The sequence below is a fragment of the Gekko japonicus genome, unplaced genomic scaffold, assembly GCF_001447785.1.
Source record: "Gekko japonicus isolate JY-2015 unplaced genomic scaffold, Gekko_japonicus_V1.1 scaffold2061, whole genome shotgun sequence".
Taxonomy (NCBI): Eukaryota; Metazoa; Chordata; class Lepidosauria; order Squamata; family Gekkonidae; genus Gekko; species Gekko japonicus.
Window position 1 is genome coordinate 280,478 of NW_015170950.1, and position 22,024 is coordinate 302,501.

A 22,024-nucleotide genomic window follows, 5' to 3' on the forward strand; every position below is an offset into this window, starting at 1 on the left:
AAATCAAATCAATATCTAATCTATACTGCAGTTTCATCCTGCCATTCCTCCAAGTAACCCTCCAGACTGGCATTTCTCATTCTCCGTTTTTCTCCGCAAAGCAACCCCAGGAGGGACGTTACCTTGAGAGAATGACCAGCCCAGGTGTTGGGTTTCATAATACCCAACACCAGGGGCCCCCAGTGAGTTTCACAGCAAGCAGGAATTTGAACCTGAGTCACCGCAGGCTAGACAGGAGGGCCTGGTGGGATCTGGTCCATGGGGTCGCGAACAGTCGGACTCGACTGTGCGACTGAACAACAACAACACCGCAGGCTTGATCTGAAAACTGTAACCACCATACCACACTGGCTAAATTCATACGCGCGTAGTGAAAAACCATAAAGCATTTCAAAATGAAATGGACTGGCTTTATGGAGGGTCTCAATGAATGTCCTGTTATGCTTTATGGTGATGGCGGGCAGTGTTCCCCCTAAGCTGAGTTGGTGTGAGCTAGCTCACAGTTTTTTAGCCTCCAGCTCACACATTTTTTTCTTCGCTCAAGAAGGAGGGCTCCGGAGCAAACTAGTTTACGCAGCAGCCAAATTGCTTGCTCACAACAACTTTCATGCCAGTAGCTCACAAAGTAGAATTTTTGTTCACAAGACTCCACAACTTAGACAGAGCATTGGTGGTGGACAGTGCCATCAAATCGCAAGCAACTTATGGTGACCCTGTACAGTTTCCCAGATAAGACATGAACAAGATGAGCCAGTTTTGGTGTAGTGGTTAAGAGCACGGACTCTAATCTGGGAGAACCAAGTTTGATTCCCCACTCCTCCACATGCACCTGCTGGTGTGACCTTGGGTCAGTCACAAGTTGTTTAAGCGCTGTCCTCTCACGAGCAGTTCTTGAAAGAGCTCTTTCGGCCCCACCTCCCTCACAGGGTGTCTGTTGCGGGGAGGGGAAGGGAAAGGAGATGGCAAGCCGCTCTGAGACTCCGAGTGAAGGGCGGGGTATGAATCCAATCTCTCCTCTTCTTCTTCAAAGGCGGCTGGCCATTCCCTTCCACTGCATAGCGACCCTGGCCTTCCCTGGTGGGCTCCCATCCAAGTACTAACCAGGGCTGACGCTGCTTAGCTTCCGAGTCCTGACGAGAGATTGAGCCAGCCTGGACCGGTCAGGTCAGGGCACGCTTTATGGCAACTTGATGTGAAATCACTGTAATTGCAATAATTATATACTTTATTTCCCCCCCCCCCCGGCCCCCCGGGCTTTAAGAGTTTTTCCGTTCCTTTCTGTATTCCGTGGGACCGTGACCTGGATAGCTCAGGCTGGCCTGATCTTATCAGATCAGCAGGGTCGGCCCTGGTCAGTATTTGGATGGGAGACCACCAGGGAAGGCCGGGGTCACAACGTGGCGGTAGGCAATGGCAAACCAGTTCTGAATGCCTCTTGCCTTGAAAACCCCTACGGGGTTGCTCTAAGCCGGGGGGGGGGGGTGGCTTAGAGCAGCGGGAATCGCCTCCATCCAACTTTACTCAGGATGACAGCCTTATTACCCAAGTCTCAAAGCCTCGGGCTACGCAAACAGCAGGATGCTAGGTAAACACCTCTCCCCTGGGGCGGCCTTTGCCCCCAGAGCAGAAATCGCTTCCCGAGAAAGGGCTGAGCAGCAAACAATGGCTGGTCTCTAATGAGGCTCCTGGTAATTAAAACCTTGCACCGGGCGTGGTCTTTGAACCAGCCGAGAGGGCACGGCTCGGAGCGGATTTGCCGGGCTAAAAATGGCCTTATTTGGGTGTCTGTCGGCTCCTGTTGCCTGGCTCAGAGGCCCGGAGCCAAGGGGAGATCTCTGTCGGCAGCAGAGCGATGCATTAGTAAAATTAGCCTGCCCGGGCTGAGCTTCAGATTACACGGGGGTTTTACGAGGTAGCTCAGCCTGTGAAAATAACCTCCCGCAGGGAAAGCCCTGGCGCGGCCCACCAGGCCATGGCGCATCCGACTGCTTTCGTTCTACTCGGAATGGCCAGAAAGCGCCTGCCGTTAAACGGGGCTTCTCAGTCCTTTTTCAACCCCCGACTGAAGTCCACCATCTCTATGTGGACCAGATCAAGTGGGCCTCAGAGATCTACCGACACCAGCTCTGGAGAGTGTGGGCGCAAACAGACAGTGCAATCTGATTTAAAGTACTGTTCTTAACTGTTTTGATATGATTATTAATGCATTTATTGATGCATTTATATACTGTGATGCCGAATGGCCCTGTCGTCTGCCCCGAGCCCACTTGTGGGGAGGGCGTAATATAAATCCAAAAAATAAAAATAAAACAAAAAAAAAAGCTGCAATTCTAAGGGGACTGTCCCCTCCCCCGTGAAATATTTCATGGCCAGAGAAAACCACCTTTTAATGGTGTGCTTTCATTGCATGATTGCAGCTATAGTACTGCAGGGTTGTGTGTGTGGAGCTGCGGTGGCTCAAGCGGTTAAGCTGCTGAACTGCAGGCTGTGGAAGGTCGGTAGTTCAGCAGTTCGAGACCCGAGTGCGCCGCATGACGGAGTGAGCTCCTGTCTCTAGTTCCAGCTCCTGCTAACCTAGCAGTTTGAAAGCAAGAAATTGCAAGTAGATAAATAGGTACCGTTTCGGTGGGAAGGTAACAGCGTTCCGTGCGCCTTCGTGTTTAGTCATGCCGGCCACATGACCACGGAAACGTCTTCGGACAGCGCTGGCTCTTCGGCTTGGAAACGGAGATGAGCACCGCAACCCTAGAGTCGGATTCGACTGGCTTTCGAGCAAGGGAGACCTTTACCTTTACCTTTTACTGCAGGGTTGTGTTTTTTAAAAAAAATTATTAATTTATGAAATTTTGACACTTCCTCATCAGAGTCTTGCTCGAGGCGGCTTACATTAAAAAAAAAAAAAAAAAGAGTAGTACAAGTAAAGGGATGGCTCTGAGCTTCCTGAACCGACGGTCAGAAACCGAAACTCCCAGAATGAGAGAGCAAAATGCTAATTCGCAGACTGCAAAAAAGAGAGCTGTCCAGGCAGGGGTTTGCTCGCAAGCAGCAACCTGGAATCTTTCTGTCCCTTTTGTTCGTTCAAAGCATTTCTATCTGGTGCTCCCTTCTAGAGTCCTCAAAGCGGCCATCAAATTAGAAAACCGAATGCAATGCCATGATCTGTTAAGAAGAGCACGTGAAAACTACATGGATAAACCTTCAAGAAGTGCGCACTCCCTCACACACAAAAAGCCAAGAGAAGGAGCAAGAAGAAGAAGAAAAGAAGAGATTGGATTTATACCCCGCCCTTCACTTGGAGTCTCAGAGCGGCTTACAAACTCCTTTCCCTTCCCCTCCCCACAACAGACACCCTGTGAGGTGGGTGGGGCTGAGAGAACTCTGACACAAACTGCTCTTTTTCAAGGACAACTGTGCCAGAGCTTGTGACTGACCCAAGGTCACATCAGCAGGTGCAAGTGGAGGAGTGGGGAATCAAACCCGGTTCTCCCAGATTAGAGTCCACACACTTAACCACTACACCAAACTGGCAAGAACAATAAATGCTAGAAGAAATAATAAATGACATGGAGGGGGGGGGGGATTCCAGCAATATGAGGGGATGCTGACCAACCTTGCAGGGTTGTTGTAAGGACTACTGACATAACATATCTAAAGTGTTCTGAAGTGCAATCCAAATATTACTGCTAAAAATGCCATCTATGGACGTTTTCTTAATTATTAAAACCAATTCACATCTTCCAAGGCAAAATCCTGGTGCCTAAAAAGAGATGCAATGGGCTAAAAGATGGTGGATCACTCTGCAAAACCTTCACCAGACATCACTTTTTATTGATGGGACATCACTTGCCTGACATCACTTCCCAGTGAGGGAGAAGAAACAGACCACACTGGTTTACATGGAACCGGAGTCAGCTATGCTGGGGCTTTACCAAACCTCCTGAACTCTGATACTGGCCATAAGGGGGGCAAAGAGGGGGAAACAGAGGACAAAAAGAAGCAAGGAGAATCAGGAACACTGGCAGGGAGGGAGGCGGAAAAGAAGGCCGAGGGCCAACATTACCATCTTGATGTACAGCATGTAGTTCGGGTCTTGGGCGTAGGAGCCGTATTCATTCTCCACTTGCACAGCGATGATTGGACCCCCTTTCTTGTACTAGAGAGGGGAGAAGGCAACATTAGCTAAGCATCAGTGTCAGGAAGACCTAAGCCCAATACAAAGAGTTACTCAAGTGGAGAGGCGATGGCTTGATGGGTGAGCATCCGCTTGGCGTGCAGAAGGTCCCCGGTTCAATCCCCAGCACCCCCAGTTAAAAGGACCAGGCAGCAGGTGACATGAAAGACCTCTTCTTGAGACCCTGAAGTACCACTGCCAGTCTGAGTAGACCAGGGTTGACCAAACTTGCTTAACATAAGAGCCACATAGAATAAACGTCAGATGTTTGAGAGCCACAAGAGATGAACAAGTATTGCTCGTTTTTACTGGGAAATATGCAGATTTGCTTTTAATGAGACTGCCACAAATAACAAAAGCGGTAAAAGCAGATATTGATAATGATGTTTATTTGTCCAATGATATTTGTTTGCTAATGATACTTCGCTTCCCCAGCTGCCCTGTCGGGAGCCGCACAACATGTGTGGAAGAGCCGCATGCGGCTCCTGAGCCACCGTTTGGCCACCCCTGGAGCAGACAATACTGACCTTGATGGACTGTCAGCAAGCTGCCAAAGGTTCTTTTCTACATGTATATGGTCACCCATTAGGTTTCCCCCCCCCTCCGTAGATGTGTTTGCCTGATCATGCGCACATCTCCCCAGTAGCCATGCATTCCTTTCAGAGTACGCCAGTCCTGCTTTGATGTAACGCTATCTCGCCAAGGCCACAGGTGGAAGAGCAGAGGAGCTTGCTTGGGCTTTAATTAGCAGAAGCCGTGGGAATAGCATATCTATTTACAATTAGGTAGCCGTTGCTTTCCCAAGGTTTAGGCGCGCATGAGATGCCTTGGCCACGCGCGGGAACCATGTTTATTGGCTGTTATGATTATGAACTTGCTTTAACCTTTCATGCCTCTTGGGTTTTCGTTATTCTGAACAGTGACCCTGTTCATGTGCTTTATGGCTTCAATAAAGTAAAACCTTCTTGCAAGTGTGTACTACATTGTTTGTTGTGGGGACCTGACACAGACCAATGGTCTAGTTTAGTATACAGTGGCTTCATGCGTTCACCTGGCATATTTTGGGGACGAGCTGCGGCTCAGTGGAAGAGCCTCTGCTTTGCACGCAGAAGGTCCCAGGTTCAATTCCTGGCATCTGCAGTATCGGGTGTTGAGTGATGGGAAAGACCTCTGCCTGAGATCCTGGGGAGCTACTGCCAGTGAGAGTAGACAATGCTGAACCTGATGGACCGAGGGTCTGATTCAGTGGAAGGCGGCTTCATGAGTTCATAAATAATAATAATAATAATCTTTCGATTTATTAATCACTCAATCCTGCAGAGCTTGCTGGCTCTGAGTGATTTACAGTTACTCCAATACACACGGGACTAACAATGATTCAAGGGGTAAGGGAGGACAACTCATAATCTTTAAATCACACACGTTCACAGCCGGCGGGGAGTTTGTTCAGCTGTAAGGTCAGACGTATTCCAACGGCATTTTTCCCTCAGCGTGGCTTGATGTCGTCAGCTTTCTCCAGACTGCTTCACGTTGCAGCGCAGCACTGCCACCACCTGGCCGGATGGCCCATTACAGGCTTCCTTGATGCCGAAGAGTTCTTTCTAGGCTTTTCGGTCTTACGCACTAGACATTCCGTTTGTCGGCTAACACCTCCCCCACCGGGGGGGTTTAGTGTGCCCACCCTCTCTAAGGAGTGGTACCCATTTTATCTACTCGCCGAAGCTTTCGGACCGCTGGGTGGACGGCGAGCTGGGGACAAGGCTGGTAGCTCACACCAGCACGGGGCTAGAACTGACAGCAGCTCTGTTCAGCTCAGATGTATTAACCAGAGGATAAATCCCCTGTGCCACCGCTCCCCTTATCATTATTCATGAGAAGAGGCGGCTAATATGGGTCAGTTATGTTTCCCCCCCTCCTTCCTCCAAGGAGGTCACTAAAATATGAACATTAGGAACCATCTAAGGAGCCCTTGAAAGCACAGCATGTATAAAAGTCATACCATTGTACTGTTTATTGGCGTAACGTATCAGACTGCCTCACACTCCATCAGACCACGGGCCCATGCAGCTCCTGGCAGTGGGTCTAGCAGGACCTCAACACACACGTTCCTGGAGATTCTATCAGTAAGTGGCTCCCAACCGTTTGGGTTATTATTATTCTGCGGTGAAGTCACAGCTGAATTATAGCGATCCCATATGGTGTTTTTAAGCAAGAGATGGTCAGAGGTGGTCTGCCATGGCCGGCCTCTGTATAGCAACCCTGGGCTTCCCGTCCAAATACTCACCAGGGTCAACCATGCTTATCTTCCAGGATCTGATGAGATCTAGCTTGGGCTTTCCAGGTCAAGGTTACGGGGACCCACACGTCCAAATTCACTTAAAGCTAAAATGCGCTTTCAAGTTACAACTGATTCGCAGTGTCCCCCACGAAGTTCTGACCACGTGGGGTTTCCAAGGGAAGAGCTGAGCAGGAGTGGCTTCCCACTGCCTTCCTCTGCACAGCAGCCCTGGACTTCCTTGGTGGTCTCCCATCCAAGTACCGACCACGCTTGGCTTCCAAGCTCTGACAAGACTGGGCTAGTCTGGGCCAGTGATCCCTCTAAGCTGAGTTAGTGTGAGTTAGCGCCAGGGGTCATTTCCTGCAGGAGCGCACAGGAGCGGAGCTCCGGCAGTAAAGAGCCCAGGGGGCGGGCACATGCAACAAGCCCCACCCCCTGCTCCCAGCAGTCCTCGGTCAGAGCAAGAAGCAGCCAGGTAAGTTGCAGAGCTCTCCCCGTCCCCCCGGTCCAAAACAGTCCAGTAGCACCTTTAAGACCAAGTTTTATTCAGGTAGAAGCTCTGCATGTCCCCATTCCCCCCCCCCCATAGCTAGCAATCCAAAACAGTCCAGTGGAGCCTGAGCGGCGGGTGTTGCCTTCTGACGCACTTCCGGTGATGTCAGGGGGTGTGGCATATGCAAATAAGGTATGCTAATGAGTTATGCTAATGAGCTCCTGCATCTCTTTTCCTACGAAATGACCCCTGGTTAGCGCACACTTTTTTAGCTTCCAGCTCACAGATTTTTTTGTCTTTGCCCAGGAAGGATGGCTCCAGAGCAAACTAGAAGGCTGGCTCTAGAGCAGCAGCCAAATTGCTCGCTCGCAACTTTAAGGCCAGCAGCTCACAAAGTAGAGTTTTTGCTCACAAGACTCCACGGCTTAGAGGGAAGCATTGGTCTGGGCTACCACTTAAAACAAACAGAGCGTGCACAGATCAGTCAAACTGCAAATGCCGGGGACCCACTTCCACAGGCTTCGTGACCCGCTTTTTGGTCAGGTTGGAAAGTGCTGCTTTAAGTAGAAACGCTGGGGATCGAACCCAAGGGCCTCGCCACCCAAGTCCGGCTCCCCTTCCTAATCTGGGCCTCACAGCAATTGATGCAAATGCGTTTCAAATTTGTTTGTGCAGAGAACAAAAGATCACCAGCCTCACAGAGTTGAAAAAGTGTAAAACTCACTGTGCTGCAGGAAGCACATTCCAGCACCGTTCCAAATCCCCAAACAAAACGAGGAGAGCTTTCCCTTATTGATACAGAAAGTGAACTGATGTGTCCGCAAAGATAGATCCAGGTGGGCGGCCGTGTTGGTCCGAAGCAGTAGGACGAACTTTGGTGTCCAGTAAGGCACCTTTAGGACCAACAAAAGTTTATTCAAGGTATGAGCTTTCGTGTGTAGGCACACTTCCTCAGATACACTGATGTATCTCCATAAGGTAAAAAGGTAAAGGTTCCCTTGCTCGAAAGCCAGTCGAATCTGACTCAAGGGTTGCGGTGCTCATCTCCGTTTCAAAGCCGAAGAGCCAGCGCTGTCTGAAGACGTTTCCGTGGTCATGTGGCCGGCATGACTAAACACCAAGGTGCACGGAACGCTGTTACCTTCCCACCAAAGTGATACCTATTTATCTACTTGCAATTTCTTGCTTTCGAACTGCTAGGTTGGCAGGAGCTGGAACTAGAGACGGGAGCTCACCCCGTCTTGCGGCACCCGGGTCTCGAACTGCTGAACTACTGACCTTCCACATCCTGCAGTTCAGCGTCTTAACCACTTGAGCCACCGCAGCTCCAAAAAGTTGTATGCTAATTTGCTGTTCACCTATGTAGAGGCATCTGCCTATATATATGGACTATTAACTTCCATGTATCTGAGGAACTGTTTTCAGTTGCCCCAGAAGCTCAGATCAGAACCAATGGGTTGAAATGAAATCAAAAGAGTTTTTGGTTAAACATTAGAAGGAACTTCTTGATAGAGTGGTTCAGTGGAACAGGCTTCCTCGGGAGGTGGTGGGCTCTCCTTCTTTGAAGGTTTTCAAACAGAGGAACGGTGTGTGTGTGTGTGTGTAGGGGGGAGGTATTTGTGAATTTCCTGCATTGTGCAGGGGGTTGGACTAGATGACCCTGGAGGTACCTCCCAACTCTATGATTTTATGATTCTAAGTGTGCACGCACCCAAAAGCTCATACCTCGAATAAAAAATTGTCAGTCTTAAAGGTGCCGCTGGACTCAACATTTGTTCCGATGCACCCACAAGGCAGCCCATACCAATGGAAGCTCAAACAGACTCAGAGAAAGTCGAACCAAAACAGAGCTGCCCTTTCCAGCAAAAGAAGGAGAAGAAGAGGGTGGCCCATAGAAGCCATTAAAAAAAATTAATTTACACACCCCCATCCTCTCCCCACTGGGGACGCAGGGAGGCTTACGATGTTTAAAGTACAATAAAAGAGGCAGTGCCCACTTTCAACAGAGGTAATTTGCAACAGCATGCAGAGGAGTCCAGTAGCACCTTTAAGACTAACAACCTTTATTGTAGCATAAGCTTTCGAGAAACACAGCTCTCTTCATCAGGTGCATGGAGGGTTTCTTCACACCCTCCATGCATCTGACAAAGAAAGCCGTGTTTCTCGAAAGCTTATCTCCCTTATAAATAAAAGCCGAATGGTGGTGGCACTTCTCTAGAACATTCCACACGCTCCAAAATCAGTTCGCTCTCTGATCTGTCATTCAGACGTTCTCCCTATCCACTGGCTGCTTTGCCTGAGTCCTGCCTCCAACATTCTAAACATTTTGCTGTTCCTCTTCCCACCATAGCCAGTCAGAACACAGAGGTTATCTGCATATGCAGCCTCATTGGCCTTTGCCTCAGAACACAGAGGTCGTTTGCATATGCGACTTGATTGGCTTTTGCCTCTAACATTCTAAACAGTTTGATGTTCTGAGGTAAAATGTGTCCAATCTCCAGGTGAGGGCTGGAGATCACTCAGAATTACAACTGCTTTCCAGATGTCAGAGATCAGTTCCCCTGGAGAAAATGGTGGGCTCTGTATCCTTATATGCTGCTGAGGTGGCCCCCGTATGACAGCCAATGTGACGTAGCAGTCAGGGCTTCAGAGCATGGGAGAGGCTGCAGATGTGTGAGGGGTGGAAAGCTGAAGGGTTAGGGGGAAATAAAGGTAGGTTGATGGTTGGCTGGGAAGGAGATAGGGTTGCCAACTCCAGGTGGGAAATTCCTGGAGAGGTGAGGGATGGAGCCTGGAGAGAGTGAGGTTTCAGTAGGCGTGGGACCTCGGACAGGTACAAAGCCATAGACTCCACCCTCCAAACCAACTATTCCCTTCTGGGGAACCATCGTTGCCATTCTCCAGGTGAGGGCTGGAGATCACTCAAAATTACAACTGTTCTTTAGGTAGCAGAGATCAGTTCCTCTGGAGAAAATGGTGGACTCGGTGTCATTATACCCTGCTGAGGTCGCCACAGCAAATTGACACTGAGTGTCCAAGGCCGGGGCACCCACCCAGAGCCTCTTTCTAGAGACCGTTGTATTTATTTCCACAACGGGCCTTTTTCCTAGTGCTACAATAAAGGTTGTTAATCTTAAAGGTGGTACTGGGCTTTTTTTACTATTTTGCAGCAACAGGCTAACACGGCTAACTCCTCTGGATCTATGAGTATGCAGACGGTGATCCCTTCCCTCTGGTGGAACAGAATCCTGCTGCAAGTCGTGAGGCAGATCGCTGCGCCAGCCGGTGCTAGAGGAGGCGATTCACAGCACAAGACCCAGCAGGATTCCTCCACCTCGCCTCGCAAGCATGTGGCCAAGGGAGGAGGAGGAGGAGGAAGTGGTCATAACTTCACAGCAAAAGATGTTTTTCACCCCCCTCGGGAAGCATGGAGAAAATCCCCCTGGCCCCCAAGAAACGACATGACAAACTGTGGGGAACCCCCTCCCACCAAAAAAAAAACCTCACAAAAATTTCTGGGCAGCTCTGACAACAACCTACATGACAACCAGACTCGGCAGCGACAGCGAGACACTTCCTCGCCTACGTACCTGGAGAGGAACCACTTTGCGCATCAGGTGATCGAAGTACGCATCCACGGCCTCCGTGAAACCCTGGTAGGTTGTCCTCAGCTGCATGCCGGGGTCTTGGAGCAGCCAGCTGAAGAGGGGAAAGGGTGCGTGAGGAGGACGACAACCAGAACTTGGGAAGGAAGGAATCAAATGGGCATTCCCGGGCAGGCCACCCTGTCCTGCAAGGATTTCCTCTGGAACCAAGCCCAGAGGCTTTTCTCACTTCCCCAGGATGTTTTGCTGAGTTTCTAACAAGTTCGTCTCTCCCTGCTGCTCCTGAGACTGCATTCCTCGTGACGATTTGGTCTAGCAGAGGTAAGAGACCGCCCAGTGGGTTGTAGTGTCAAAGAAGAAGAAGAAGAGATTGGGTTTACACCCTGCCCTTCACTTGGGAGTCTCAGAGCGGCTTACAAACCCCTTTCCCTTCCCCTCCCCACGACAGACACCCTGTGGGGTAGGCAGGGCTGAGAGAGCTCTTTTCCAGAACTGTCCTTCAGAGAACAGCTCTGACAGAACTGTGGCTTGCCCGAGGTCATCCAGCAGCTACAAGTGGAGGCGGGGGGAATCAAACCTGGTTCTCCAAGAGTAGAGTCCGCACACTTAACCACGACACCAAAGAAGATCGTTTCAGAGGTAGCTGTGTTGGCCAACCGCAGAAGAGCGAGAGTCGAGCCCAGTAGAACCTCAGAGACCGACAAGGTTTTCGGGAGATGAGCTTTGACTCTTGAAAGCTCAAAACCCCCAAAACCTTGTTGATCCCTAAGGTGCTGATGGACTTGGATCTAGCTCTTCGGGGTCCTAGAATCAGAAGGGGGGCCTCGTACGCCATCTAGTCCATCTCCCCCGGCTCCGTGAAGGAAATCTGAAGCTTCTATCAACACGGGGCTGTCCGTTCTGCGACTGAAGACTTCCAGCAAGGGAGAGTTGACCGCCACCCGGCGGCACGAGTTCCATTGTCAAACCACCCCCGTAGTTAGTAAGTTTCTTCTAATGGTCGACCAAAATTTGGTGGTGGTGGAAAGCGCCATCCAGTTGCGGGTGACTCCTGGTGGGCCCTTGTGGGGTTCTCAAGGCAAGAGATAAAAAGAGGTGGTTTGCCATGGCCTGCCTCTGTGTAGCAACCCCGGGCTTCCTTGGTAGCCTCCCAGCCAAGTACTAACCAGGGCCGACACTGCTTAGCTTCCGAGATCTGACGGGACCGGGCTAGTCTGGGCTATCCAGGTCAGGGGAGCCGGAATCTACCTTGCTTTTATTCAAACCTATAGGATCTAGTTTCGCCCTCTGGAACAGCAGAGAACACCTTTGTGCCCCCCTCCCAGGGGACAGCCCTCTCAGGTATCTGAAGATGGCAATAATGTCCTCTCTCCTCCAGGCTATACAGACCCAGTTTGTTTGGGGGTCCCCACAAAACATTAGTTGCTGACCAGGAACGGTAGAGAAGTATCTGGAAAAGTGCATGTAAGTTTCTGTTGAAGGCTTAGAAGCTGGGGGAGGAAGGGCTGGGGCCAGAGGAGCATCTGCTCCACGCAGACCAACACTGAGGCTGATTTCGCACGAGGAGCCGCGCCGCCGTCACGCCTCCCCTTGCCCCGTTTCCATTGCTCGATTTCCTACTCGAAGCCGCGTGGCCGTATTTTGACCCGCGGCTTCGCCTGATTTCCCCCACGGTTTTGTGATCCTGTTTTTTGAGGATCACGAAACTGCGAGGGAAATCGGGTGAAGCCGCGGGTCTGAATGCGGCCACGCGGCTTCAAGTGGAAAATTGACCAATAGAAGCGGGGCAAAGGGAGGCGTGACCGCGGCGCAGCTCTTGTGTGAAATCGGTCTGAGTATTATTGCAGTCTGTATTTATTAGTAGTAGTAGTAACATTATTATTGCTGTCAAGACATAGCTGACTCATCATGACCCCATAAGGTTTTCAAAGCGTTTGGAGGTGGTTGGCCATTGTCTGCCTCTGCATAGCGACCCTGGACTTCCTCAATGGTCTCCCATCCAAATATTGCCCAGGGCTGACCCTGCTTAGCTTCGAACAAGGAGATTGGACATACCCCACCCTTCACTCGGAGTCTCAGAGCGGCTTACAAACCCCTTTCCCTTCCCCTCCCCACAATAAACACCCTGTGAGGTAGGTGTGGCTGTGAGAGAGCTTTCCAGAACTGTCCTTGAGAGAACAGCTCTGAGAGAACTATGGCTTGCCCAAGGTCATCCAGCAGCTACGAGTGGAGGAGTGGGGAATCAAACCCGGTTCTCCCAGATTAGAGTACCATCCAATACTTCCTCTAACTTCCCCCCCCCCCTACTGAGCGGAGCAGTTCGTATCCTGAGCAGAACTGCTGTAATCTTAAAATGAGTGATGGGCAGTGCAAGACCCTACGCAGCTCTAGACTGCTGATGAGCCGGGCTTCCTGTGTTAAGGAGTGGCCAGCACCCATGCGCACAGCTGAGAGGGAACAGGGGTCCCATCCTTTGACTCCCGCTTGTCTTCCTCCCACACTGCGATTTCACCTAAGATTGCCCACGTATGCAGAAGCCCATCTTCATAGGTAAGGTGCCACAGGGAGAAGCTCTGTGCCAGGGCATTAAACAGTACAAAGGAAAAACTGAGCAGCCTATAATGATATTGAGAAAAACAGACCCACAGAACAGGCACACAAGTGAATGTTTCGACCTGGCAGCTAAAAGAACGGAAGGGAGGGGGGCCGGGTGAGCCTCAAGGAGGAGGGCAATTTCTAAGGTGAGGTGCCATCACCAAAAAGGCCCCGTCTCCGGTTGCCACCTGCATCACCTCTGGCAGGTGGCAGAGAGGGCAGGGCTTCAGAAAAGAACATTTTGCAACCTGGGTGAAAGTAGGTTGAGACAAGGGGGTGCAGCAGACTGGAAAGGGAGCAAAAAGCAGATGGGGCCAGTGTTCCCTCTAAGCTGAGTTAGTGTGCGCTAGCTCAGTTTTTTAACCTCCGGCTCACACATTTTTGCCTTAGCTCAGGAAGGACGGCTCCAGAGCAAACTAATTTATGCAGCAGCCAAATCGCTGGCTCACAACTTTAATGCCAGTAGGTCACAGAGTAAAATTTTTGCTCACAAGACTCCACAGCTAAGAGGAAGCGTTGGATGGGGCGTCCTTTGAAGGCGGAGGTGGTTGCAAGCAAAAGTAGGTCTGAGGAGGAAAGGGAAGATGGGCAGACATGGCCTGATTTTGTAAGTTTCAGGTGGGCAGCTGTACTGCTCTATAACAGAAGACCTAGATTTGAGGCCAGGAGCACCTCAGAGAGGTTGACAAGATTTTCAGGATGCCAGCCAGTTTGGTGTAGTGGTTAAGTGCACGGACTCTGATCTGGGAGAACCGGGTTTGATTCCCCACTCCTCCACTTGCAGCTGCTGGATGACCTGGCGCAAGCCATAGTTCTGACAAGAGCTGTTCTTGAAAAAGAGCCGTTTCTTTCAAGAGCTCTTTCAGCCCCGCCTGCCTCACAGGGTGTCTGTGGTGGGGAGGGGAAGGGAAAGGAGATTGTAAGCCGCTCTGAGACTCCCTTGGGTAGTGAAGGGCAGGGTATAAACCCAATCTCTTCTCTTCTTCTCTTCTCTTCTAGAGTCAAAGCTCCCTTTGACAGGTACGACAATGAAGGAAGCTTTGACTCTCGGAAGCTGGCATCCCGAAAATCTTGTTGGTCTCTTGTTGGTCCTACTGGACTCAACTTCTGATCTTGTTGGTTCCTCTGTACAGAGGGCTTTAGGATCCAATTGGTCTGGAGAGCCTCATTTTAAATAGGCAAGCCATACCAAAATGGCAGGGAAGGCTGGGTATCTCTGTTATGAACAAACCAAAATAACACAATCGCATTCAATTAGAACTGTTTGGGGCCATTCCTTGCAAAGGAAGAGAGAAGGTGGGAGCGGACAGGAGCTGCAATGGAGATGGAATTAAAAGGCGGAATTCCCTGCCAGAGGATGTAGTGATGGCCACAGGAATAAACAGCTTTAAAAGGGGATTAGATAGATTCATGGAGGATGACTCTATTGTGGCTACTAGCCATGGTGACTGAGGGGAACCTCCACATTTAGAGGCACTAAGCCTCTGAATCCCAGAGCCAGGAGGCAGCATCAGGGGAAGGCCTCGGCCTCTCTGCCCTGTTGCTGGCCCTCCAGAGGAACAAGCTGGCTACTGTGTGAGACAGGATGATGGACTAGATGGACCACTGGTCTGATCCAGCAGGGCTCTTCTGATGTCCTTATGAAGGCCTTGGCCTCTATGCCCTGTTGTGGGCCGTCCAGAGGTACTAGCTGGTCACTTTGTGAGACAGGAGGCTGGACTAGATGGACCACTGGTCTGATCCAGCAGGGCTCCTCTGATGTCCTTATGAAGGCCTCGGCCTCTCTGCCCTGTTGTTGGCCCTCCAGAGGAACCAGCTGGCCACTGTGTGAGACAGGAGGCTGGACTAGATGGACCACTGCTCTGATCCAGCAGGGCTCCTCTGATGTCCTTATGAAGGCCTCGGCCTCTCTGCCCTGTTGTTGGCCCTCCAGAGGAACCAGCTGGCCACTGTGTGAGACAGGAGGCTGGACTAGATGGACCACTGCTCTGATCCAGCAGGGCTCCTCTGATGTCCTTATGAAGGCCTCGGCCTCTATGCCCTGTTGTTGGCCCTCCAGAGGAACTGGTTGGCCACTGTGTGAGAGAGGATGCTGGACTAGATGGACCACTGGTCTGATCCAGCAGGGCTCCTCTGATGTTCTTATCAGGGGAAGATGTCATACTCTATGCCCTGTCGTTGGCCATCCAGAGGAACTGGTTGGCCTCTGGGTGAGACAAGATGCTGGACTAGATGGACCACCAGTCTGATCCAGCAGGGCTCTTCTGATGTTCTTATCAGGGGAAGATGTCATACTCTATGCCCTGTCGTTGGCCATCCAGAGGAACTGGTTGGCCTCTGGGTGAGACAAGATGCTGGACTAGATGGACCACCAGTCTGATCCAGCAGGGCTCTTCTGATGTTCTTATCAGGGGAAGATGTCATACTCTATGCCCTGTCGTTGGCCATCCAGAGGAACTGGTTGGCCTCTGGGTGAGACAAGATGCTGGACTAGATGGACCACCAGTCTGATCCAGCAGGGCTCTTCTGATGTTCTTATGTGCCAGACAAAGTTGGAGCTGAGCTCCCCAGCAGCTAAACCTCTGGCTGAAAATAACAAGTGGAGAAAAATAAGCGTGAGACTGAGGCGCGCCGGAGCCCCCTTGGGAGCTGGTAACCAAGAGGGACTCTAAGCACCTTAGGACACCACATGTGCTCTCCAAGCCTCCTGCTGGAGGCCATGTTGATGCCAAGCACTAAGGAGGGAGCATTCCCTGCCTGTCGGCATCATGGGCAGGTCCCAGTAGAGGTAATGAAATGAACCCAGGTGCAAAGAGAAGCCAGAAAACAACCTGTTGGCATTAGCGACTTAGCACCATTATAAGGGGAGGGGAAACAGAGGGGCCTGGGGGATAAGCCTAGGTCACCCAGTGACGTCAGCCTAGACTGCTCGACTGCGGTTCCTGGGCTGAATCAAACTGCTTCGTGTGCTGCAACACTCCTGCAAGGACAAAACTTGGGCAGCAAACAGCATGCGACTCGTCTGCAGACTTTTCACATCTGAAGGAGAATGGAGTCCCACGGTAGCAGTGTGCAACCAAGAAAAACTGGTGTCATGGTTAAGTGTGCGGACTCTAATCTGGGAGAACCGGGTTTGATCCCCACTCCTCCACCTGCAGCTGCTGGATGACCTTGTGCAAGCCACAGTTCTGTCAGAGCTGTTCTCTCAAGGACAGTTCTGGAAAGAGCTCTCTCAGCTCCACCTACTTCTCAAGGTGTCTGTCGTGGGGAGGGGAAGGGAAGGGAGTTTGTAAGCCGCTCTGAGACTCCGAGTGAAGGGCGGGGTATAAATCCAAACTCCTCTTCTCTTCTTCTTATGCCAACTGGTATACAAATTATTGTGCGCACAGAAGTGGCTTCCACTGAAGCACTGATTGTAATGCGCAATCATAAGGGCAGGGCAGCACAGAACCCTGAAATGAAAGTCGGAGGATCCCAAGGAATCTGGCTTTGGGTTCGTTTCAAAACCAGATTCCAGTCTTCTTCGTTGCAGGGCTGCCATCCCACCACAGGAGAACTGGGTGTAGGTGTGTGTGAAGACCTGGTGAAACAATATTGCACCCCACCAAAGAATTTTAGGGTTGCCAACTCCTGCTTGGGAAATACCTGGAGATTTGCGGGTGGAGCCTGGGGTATAATGCCAGAAAGCCCACCCTCCACGGCAGTCATTTTCTCCAGGAGAACTTGATCTGCCATCTGGAGCGCGGTTGTAATTCCCAGAGATCTCCAGTCCCCACCTGGAGGTTGGCAACTGTAGCTGGTTGGGAAGAGAGGCTTTAGAAGCATGCAGGCCATGCCTGAAAAAAGGCTGCAGCCTTCAGAGAATGAGTGCACTTTATTTACAGTCCATCTTTCTCCCTCAGATTCAAGAAGGTATTACAGAATTTGGCAATGCAATAGGAATGGTACAAGGCAGAGGTGTTGAACTCATTTGTTACAAGGGCCGGATCCGACACAAATGTCACTTTGTCGGGCCGGGCCGGACCATGTGTGCCATAAAACGTAATGCCGGAGATATAAACTGTATAAAGGACAGCAGCTGGTAAGCTCTGAGTTGGTGCATCTTCACTGCAAGGCCCCATGGGCTGGGAGGGGGGTGCAAAGGAAAACCCGCATGGGCAGACTGGAGAGCCAACGGTGCAGCACTGAGCAGACGCTCCCACACGGCTTGACTGCTGCAGACGAGGTTGTTCCGCCATGCTGAAGCCACAATCGGAGTGGCTCCACCCACTCCCCCCGGAGCAGTCTCCCCTACCTTGCACTAGTTGCTCGCGGGCTGCATAAGAGCCCTGGATGGGCCAGTTCCGGCCCCCCGGCCTTACGTTTGACACCCCTGGTATAAAACATATAATAAACACTGTTCCAACCCCCCGGGCCTCCGGAGGGTCTCCTCTTCTCCATTCCTACTCCGCCCGGTATTTCTTATCTTTCCTGTTGCAGCCACACTATTCGCTGCAACTCCCTGCATTTCAAACATTTTTGCAAGGTCTCAAAACGGGGAGTTGAAGCAAAGCATGAAAATTGAAAGGGAGTGTGTGTGGAGAGGGAATGTATCTATTTGCATTCTTTGCTTTGAGTGCTGGAGAGGAATGCTCTTCCTAGTTGGAAGCGGTTATTTGGTTCTGATGCAAAACGCAGGCAGATAGGTCTGATGTGTTTGTGCTGCTCCTCTCTCTCTTTTGGGCGCTTAGAACCATTCTCCGCGGAACGTTATCGGCTGCTTTTGTGTAGGAGGCTGGGGGGGGGAGATACATTCTTTCGAATACGCAAAACCCGAAGAGCCAAGTCCACAAACAAGCAGCCCTTGTGTTCCCAGCCGTAACAGAAATACCCTGATATCAGACTCCTCCTCATTGCCTCCACTCTGCATAAGCTCGTCTATTGTTGCTCCTTCCCACCCCTCCCTGGTCTCCACTAACTCCAAACTCTACACGTCTTACTGAGCTCCTTCATATGTTGGAAACAGCTTTCTCTGTTCATTGGGCCACCTGTCTCTGAAGTCCCTAAGGTGTTTGGGGGAGGGAGGCGGGGGACCCCAAACGGTCTTGACATTTTAACAGGGAAGTGCAACAGGGAGAACTTCAAAAGAACGCAAATCTTCAAAGATCCCCATTTTCAAAGGAGTTTGGCTGTTACGGCTTTCCCTAAAGAATCCTGGGAACAGTGGTTTGGGTGAGAGGAGTAAGAATTCTCTGAAAGAGCTTCCTAGCCAGGGGCGATCTAGCTAATAGCTAATTTGCACCCTGTGATGTTCAGGATGAAGGAATCACTGGCAGCCTTCAAGCAGCGGCTGGACAGACACTGGTCGGGGATGCTCTAGGCTGATCCTGCATGGAGCAGGGGGTTGGACTAGATGGCCCGCATGGCCCCTTCCAACTCTGTGATTCTAGGATTCTAGAGCTACATCTCCCCAGGGTGGTAGGGTTGCCAACTCCAGGTTCAGGAACACCTGGAGATTTGCAGGTGGAACCTGGGAGAACGGTCTTTAAGGGGGCGAAGGATCTCAGTAGGGTATAACGCCATGCGGTCCACCTTCCAAAGCAGCCATTTTCTCCAGGAGAAGTGGAATAAAGGTTTTAAATGATGAAGAAGAAGAAGAAGAAGAAGAAGAAGAAGAAGAAGAAGAAGAAGAAGAAGAAGAAGAAGAAGAAGAAGAAGAAGAAGAAGAAGAAGAAGAAGAAGGTGGTCTTGTTCCCCTCCCTTCACTTCCCAAAGGTGTCTCAGAGCGGCTTGCAAACTCCTTTCCCTCCCCCTCCCCACAACAGACACCCTGTGAGGTAGGTAGGGCTGAGAGAGCTCTTGACAGAAACTGCTCTTTTTCAAGGACAGCTCTTATCAGAACTGTGGCTTGCCCAAGGTCATCCAGCCAGGTGCAAGTGGAGGATTTGGGAATCAAACCCGGTTCTCCCAGATTAGAGTCCACGCACTTAGCCACTACACCAAACTGGCTACATAAGCTATGTAGTCTGCAGGTGTGATTCTGGGGGATCTCCAGCCTCCACCTGGAGTTTGGCAACCCTATGAGGTAGGGTGGAGCGCTCTCTAGATCCAAAGGATGCCTGCAGAGGTCAAAGAGATGAAGCTAGAGGCCCTGCAGTCTATAGTTGCAAGATCACAAGGAAGGCTTTAAATCAAAGCCGTTTCCTCTGAGAAGGGCTGGAAATCGTCACAGTGTCAAACTCGAGCCTTCGTTTGCCATAGATTGCTCTTGTTCTGTTTTGTGACCTATGTACTTGCATTGCTCTGTTTCTGTGGGCGGTGGTGGGAGTGCATGTGTGGGTGTCTGGGAAGGCTTTGCTGCTGTGCTGATTTACAACTGTTTTCCAAGAGGGCCTGTGGCGTGCTTGCTATTTGGAGGGATACTGTTTTTTTCCTTTAAACCACCCTCCATGTATATAAACTTGGTAGTTTTCTGCTGCCACCAGGAATTAAAAATCCCAATTCTCTCTCCTTGGGTAGTATGACCCAGGGTCTGGGCACTTCAGAGGACTATGTGGCCCTCAGGAAGGACTGTACTGATTTCTGAGATATGTTTAAACAAAAATTGATTTATTGAATAAAGAACAAGATATGTTTCGGATTATCTTGAACTGTTTCTGGAAAAAGGAACTTATAAATATAACTGGCAAGGTGTCACACACAATCTCTCAGACACCAGAATTCCACCCTGGCTAAGCTCTTTGTCTTAGGCACACAAAATCAAACATTTGTCTAACCACACAGTTTCTTTGCCTTATAGACTCTCTCACAAAACATTTAGAGGCACACAGACTCTCTTAATAGCTCTTTCCACACTTCACTTTCCAAAGCAGGGTATAAATCCAATCTTCTTCTGCTACTGCTGCTGTGAATTTGTCTTGGGTTCTGATCTCGCCTCTGCTGCAAACTCACCCAGTGGCCTTCGACAAGCCTCTCTCTTTCGGCCCCCGCCACTTGCAAACTGGGGGGAAATAATACTGACCCCACCTCGCAGGGTAGTTGTGCAATGTTCCCTCTAAGCTGTGGAGTCTTGTGAGCAAAAATTCTACTTTGTGAGCTACTGGCATTAAAGTTGTGAGCGAGCGATTTGGCTGCTGCATAAATTAGTCTGCTCTGGAGCCATCCTTCCTGAGCTAAGACAAAAATGTGTGAGCCAGAGGCTAAAAATCTGTGAGCTAGCTCACACCAACTCAGCTTAGAGGGAACTATGGTTGTGAGCAGTGTTCCCTCTAAGCTGAGTCAGTGTGAGCTAGCTCACAGTTTTCTAGCCTGCGGCTCACACATTTTTTTCCTTAGCTCAGGAAGGATGGCTCCAGAGCAAACTAATTTCTGCAGTAGCTAAATTGCTTGGTCACAACTTTAATGCCAGTAGCTCACAAAGTAGAATGTTTGCTCACAAGGCTCCACAGCTTAGAGGGAACGTTGCACAGAACTCTGTCTTAAAACACACACACAGATTCCTCTCAGAACATCTCTTCCCACACTCTCAGTCATCAGCCAGTCGCAGCACACTCATCTTCCCCTATTGCCCTCCTTGCAATACTGCAGTCAGACTCAACATTTAAAGACACACACCCACCAAAACATGGAATCATTACAGGGCCTCCTGAGCTGGGAAAAAAGTTACAGGACCTTGACTACTAGTCTTTGCTAGCTGGCTTCAGTAGATCATGAAACGGTAGGTTCACAGGTGGGGGATGGAGAGCTAATGGAGCACGCTAGATTTAGGGGGGCTGAATGAATGGCTTGACTGGTTAAAGCATTGGGGGGGGGGGGGCTTGTTTGAATCATGTATAATACCTGAACTGGCACCAAAAGAGTAAGTTCTGACACAAGATGGTCTTAGCTGGCTACATTCTCATCTCTCAATAAACAAATCACTGCAAGGAGAGTGTTGTTGGGAATAGGTTTGTTCAAGAGTCTGACACACAATGCTGAGCTCCCCTTCCCCACAACCAGTGTTCCCTCTAAGCTGAGTTAGTGTGAGCTAGCTCACAGTTTTTTAGCCTCCGGCTCACACATTTTTGTCTTGGCTCAGGAAGGATGGCTCCAGAGCAAACTGATTTATGCAGTAGCCAAATTGCTTGCTCACAACTTTAGTGCTAGTAGCTCAGAAAGCAGAATTTTTGCTCACAAGACTCCACAGCTTAGGGGGAGCATTGCCCACAACTACAGTTCCCAGGGAACTCCCAAGAGGGGAGAGGAGGAGGAGGAGGAGGAGGAGGGAGAAGAAAAGTAGAAGAGGAGGAGGAGATTGGATTTATACCCCACCCTTCTCTACCTGAAAGAGGCTCAGAGTGGCTTACAATCTCGTTTCCCTCCCCCACGACAGACGCCCCGTGAGGTAGGTGGGGCTGAGAGAGCTCTTTCGAGGAATACTCTTGAGAGAACACCTCTGAAAGAACTTATTACTGACCCAAGGTCACATCAGCAGCTGCATGTGGAGGAGTGGGGAATCAAACCCGGTTCTCCTCCCAGATTAGAGTCTGCATTCTTAACCACTACACCAAAGGAAAGGGAATATCACTGCTTTGACACTAAGTGCATATGCCTCATTGCAGGCAGGTGGTAGGCTGCTGGTGGAAAGTCCCATCCAGTCACAGCCAGGGGTTTTCAATGCAAGAGACATACAGAGATTCGCCATTGCCTGTCTCTGCGTAGCGAGCCTGGACTTCCTTGGTGGTCTCCCATTCAAGAAATAACCAGGACCGACCCTGCTTAGCTTCCAAGATTTGCTGAGATCGGGCTAGCCTGGGCCGCCCAGGTCAGGGTGATGGTAAGCTAGCAGTTTTCAAATATCTCTGAAAAGCTGTCAGAAAATGGAAGCATCCGAGTCACGATGGCGCTGTTCTCTGGAACATGGG

General features: G+C 50.4%; 1 protein-coding gene across 1 annotated transcript in view; it reads right to left on the bottom strand.

Annotated features, from left to right (window-relative positions):
• Positions 1-22,024, bottom strand: part of GLB1L2 (galactosidase beta 1 like 2) — a 116,138-nt gene that overhangs the window by 66,842 nt on the left and 27,272 nt on the right. Inside the window, exons 5-6 of the mRNA XM_015418895.1 lie at positions 10,533-10,641; positions 4,061-4,153 (exon numbers count right to left, since the gene is read on the bottom strand). Of these exons, the coding sequence (XP_015274381.1) occupies positions 4,061-4,153; positions 10,533-10,641 (202 nt within the window). The remainder of the gene's footprint in view (positions 1-4,060; positions 4,154-10,532; positions 10,642-22,024) is intronic.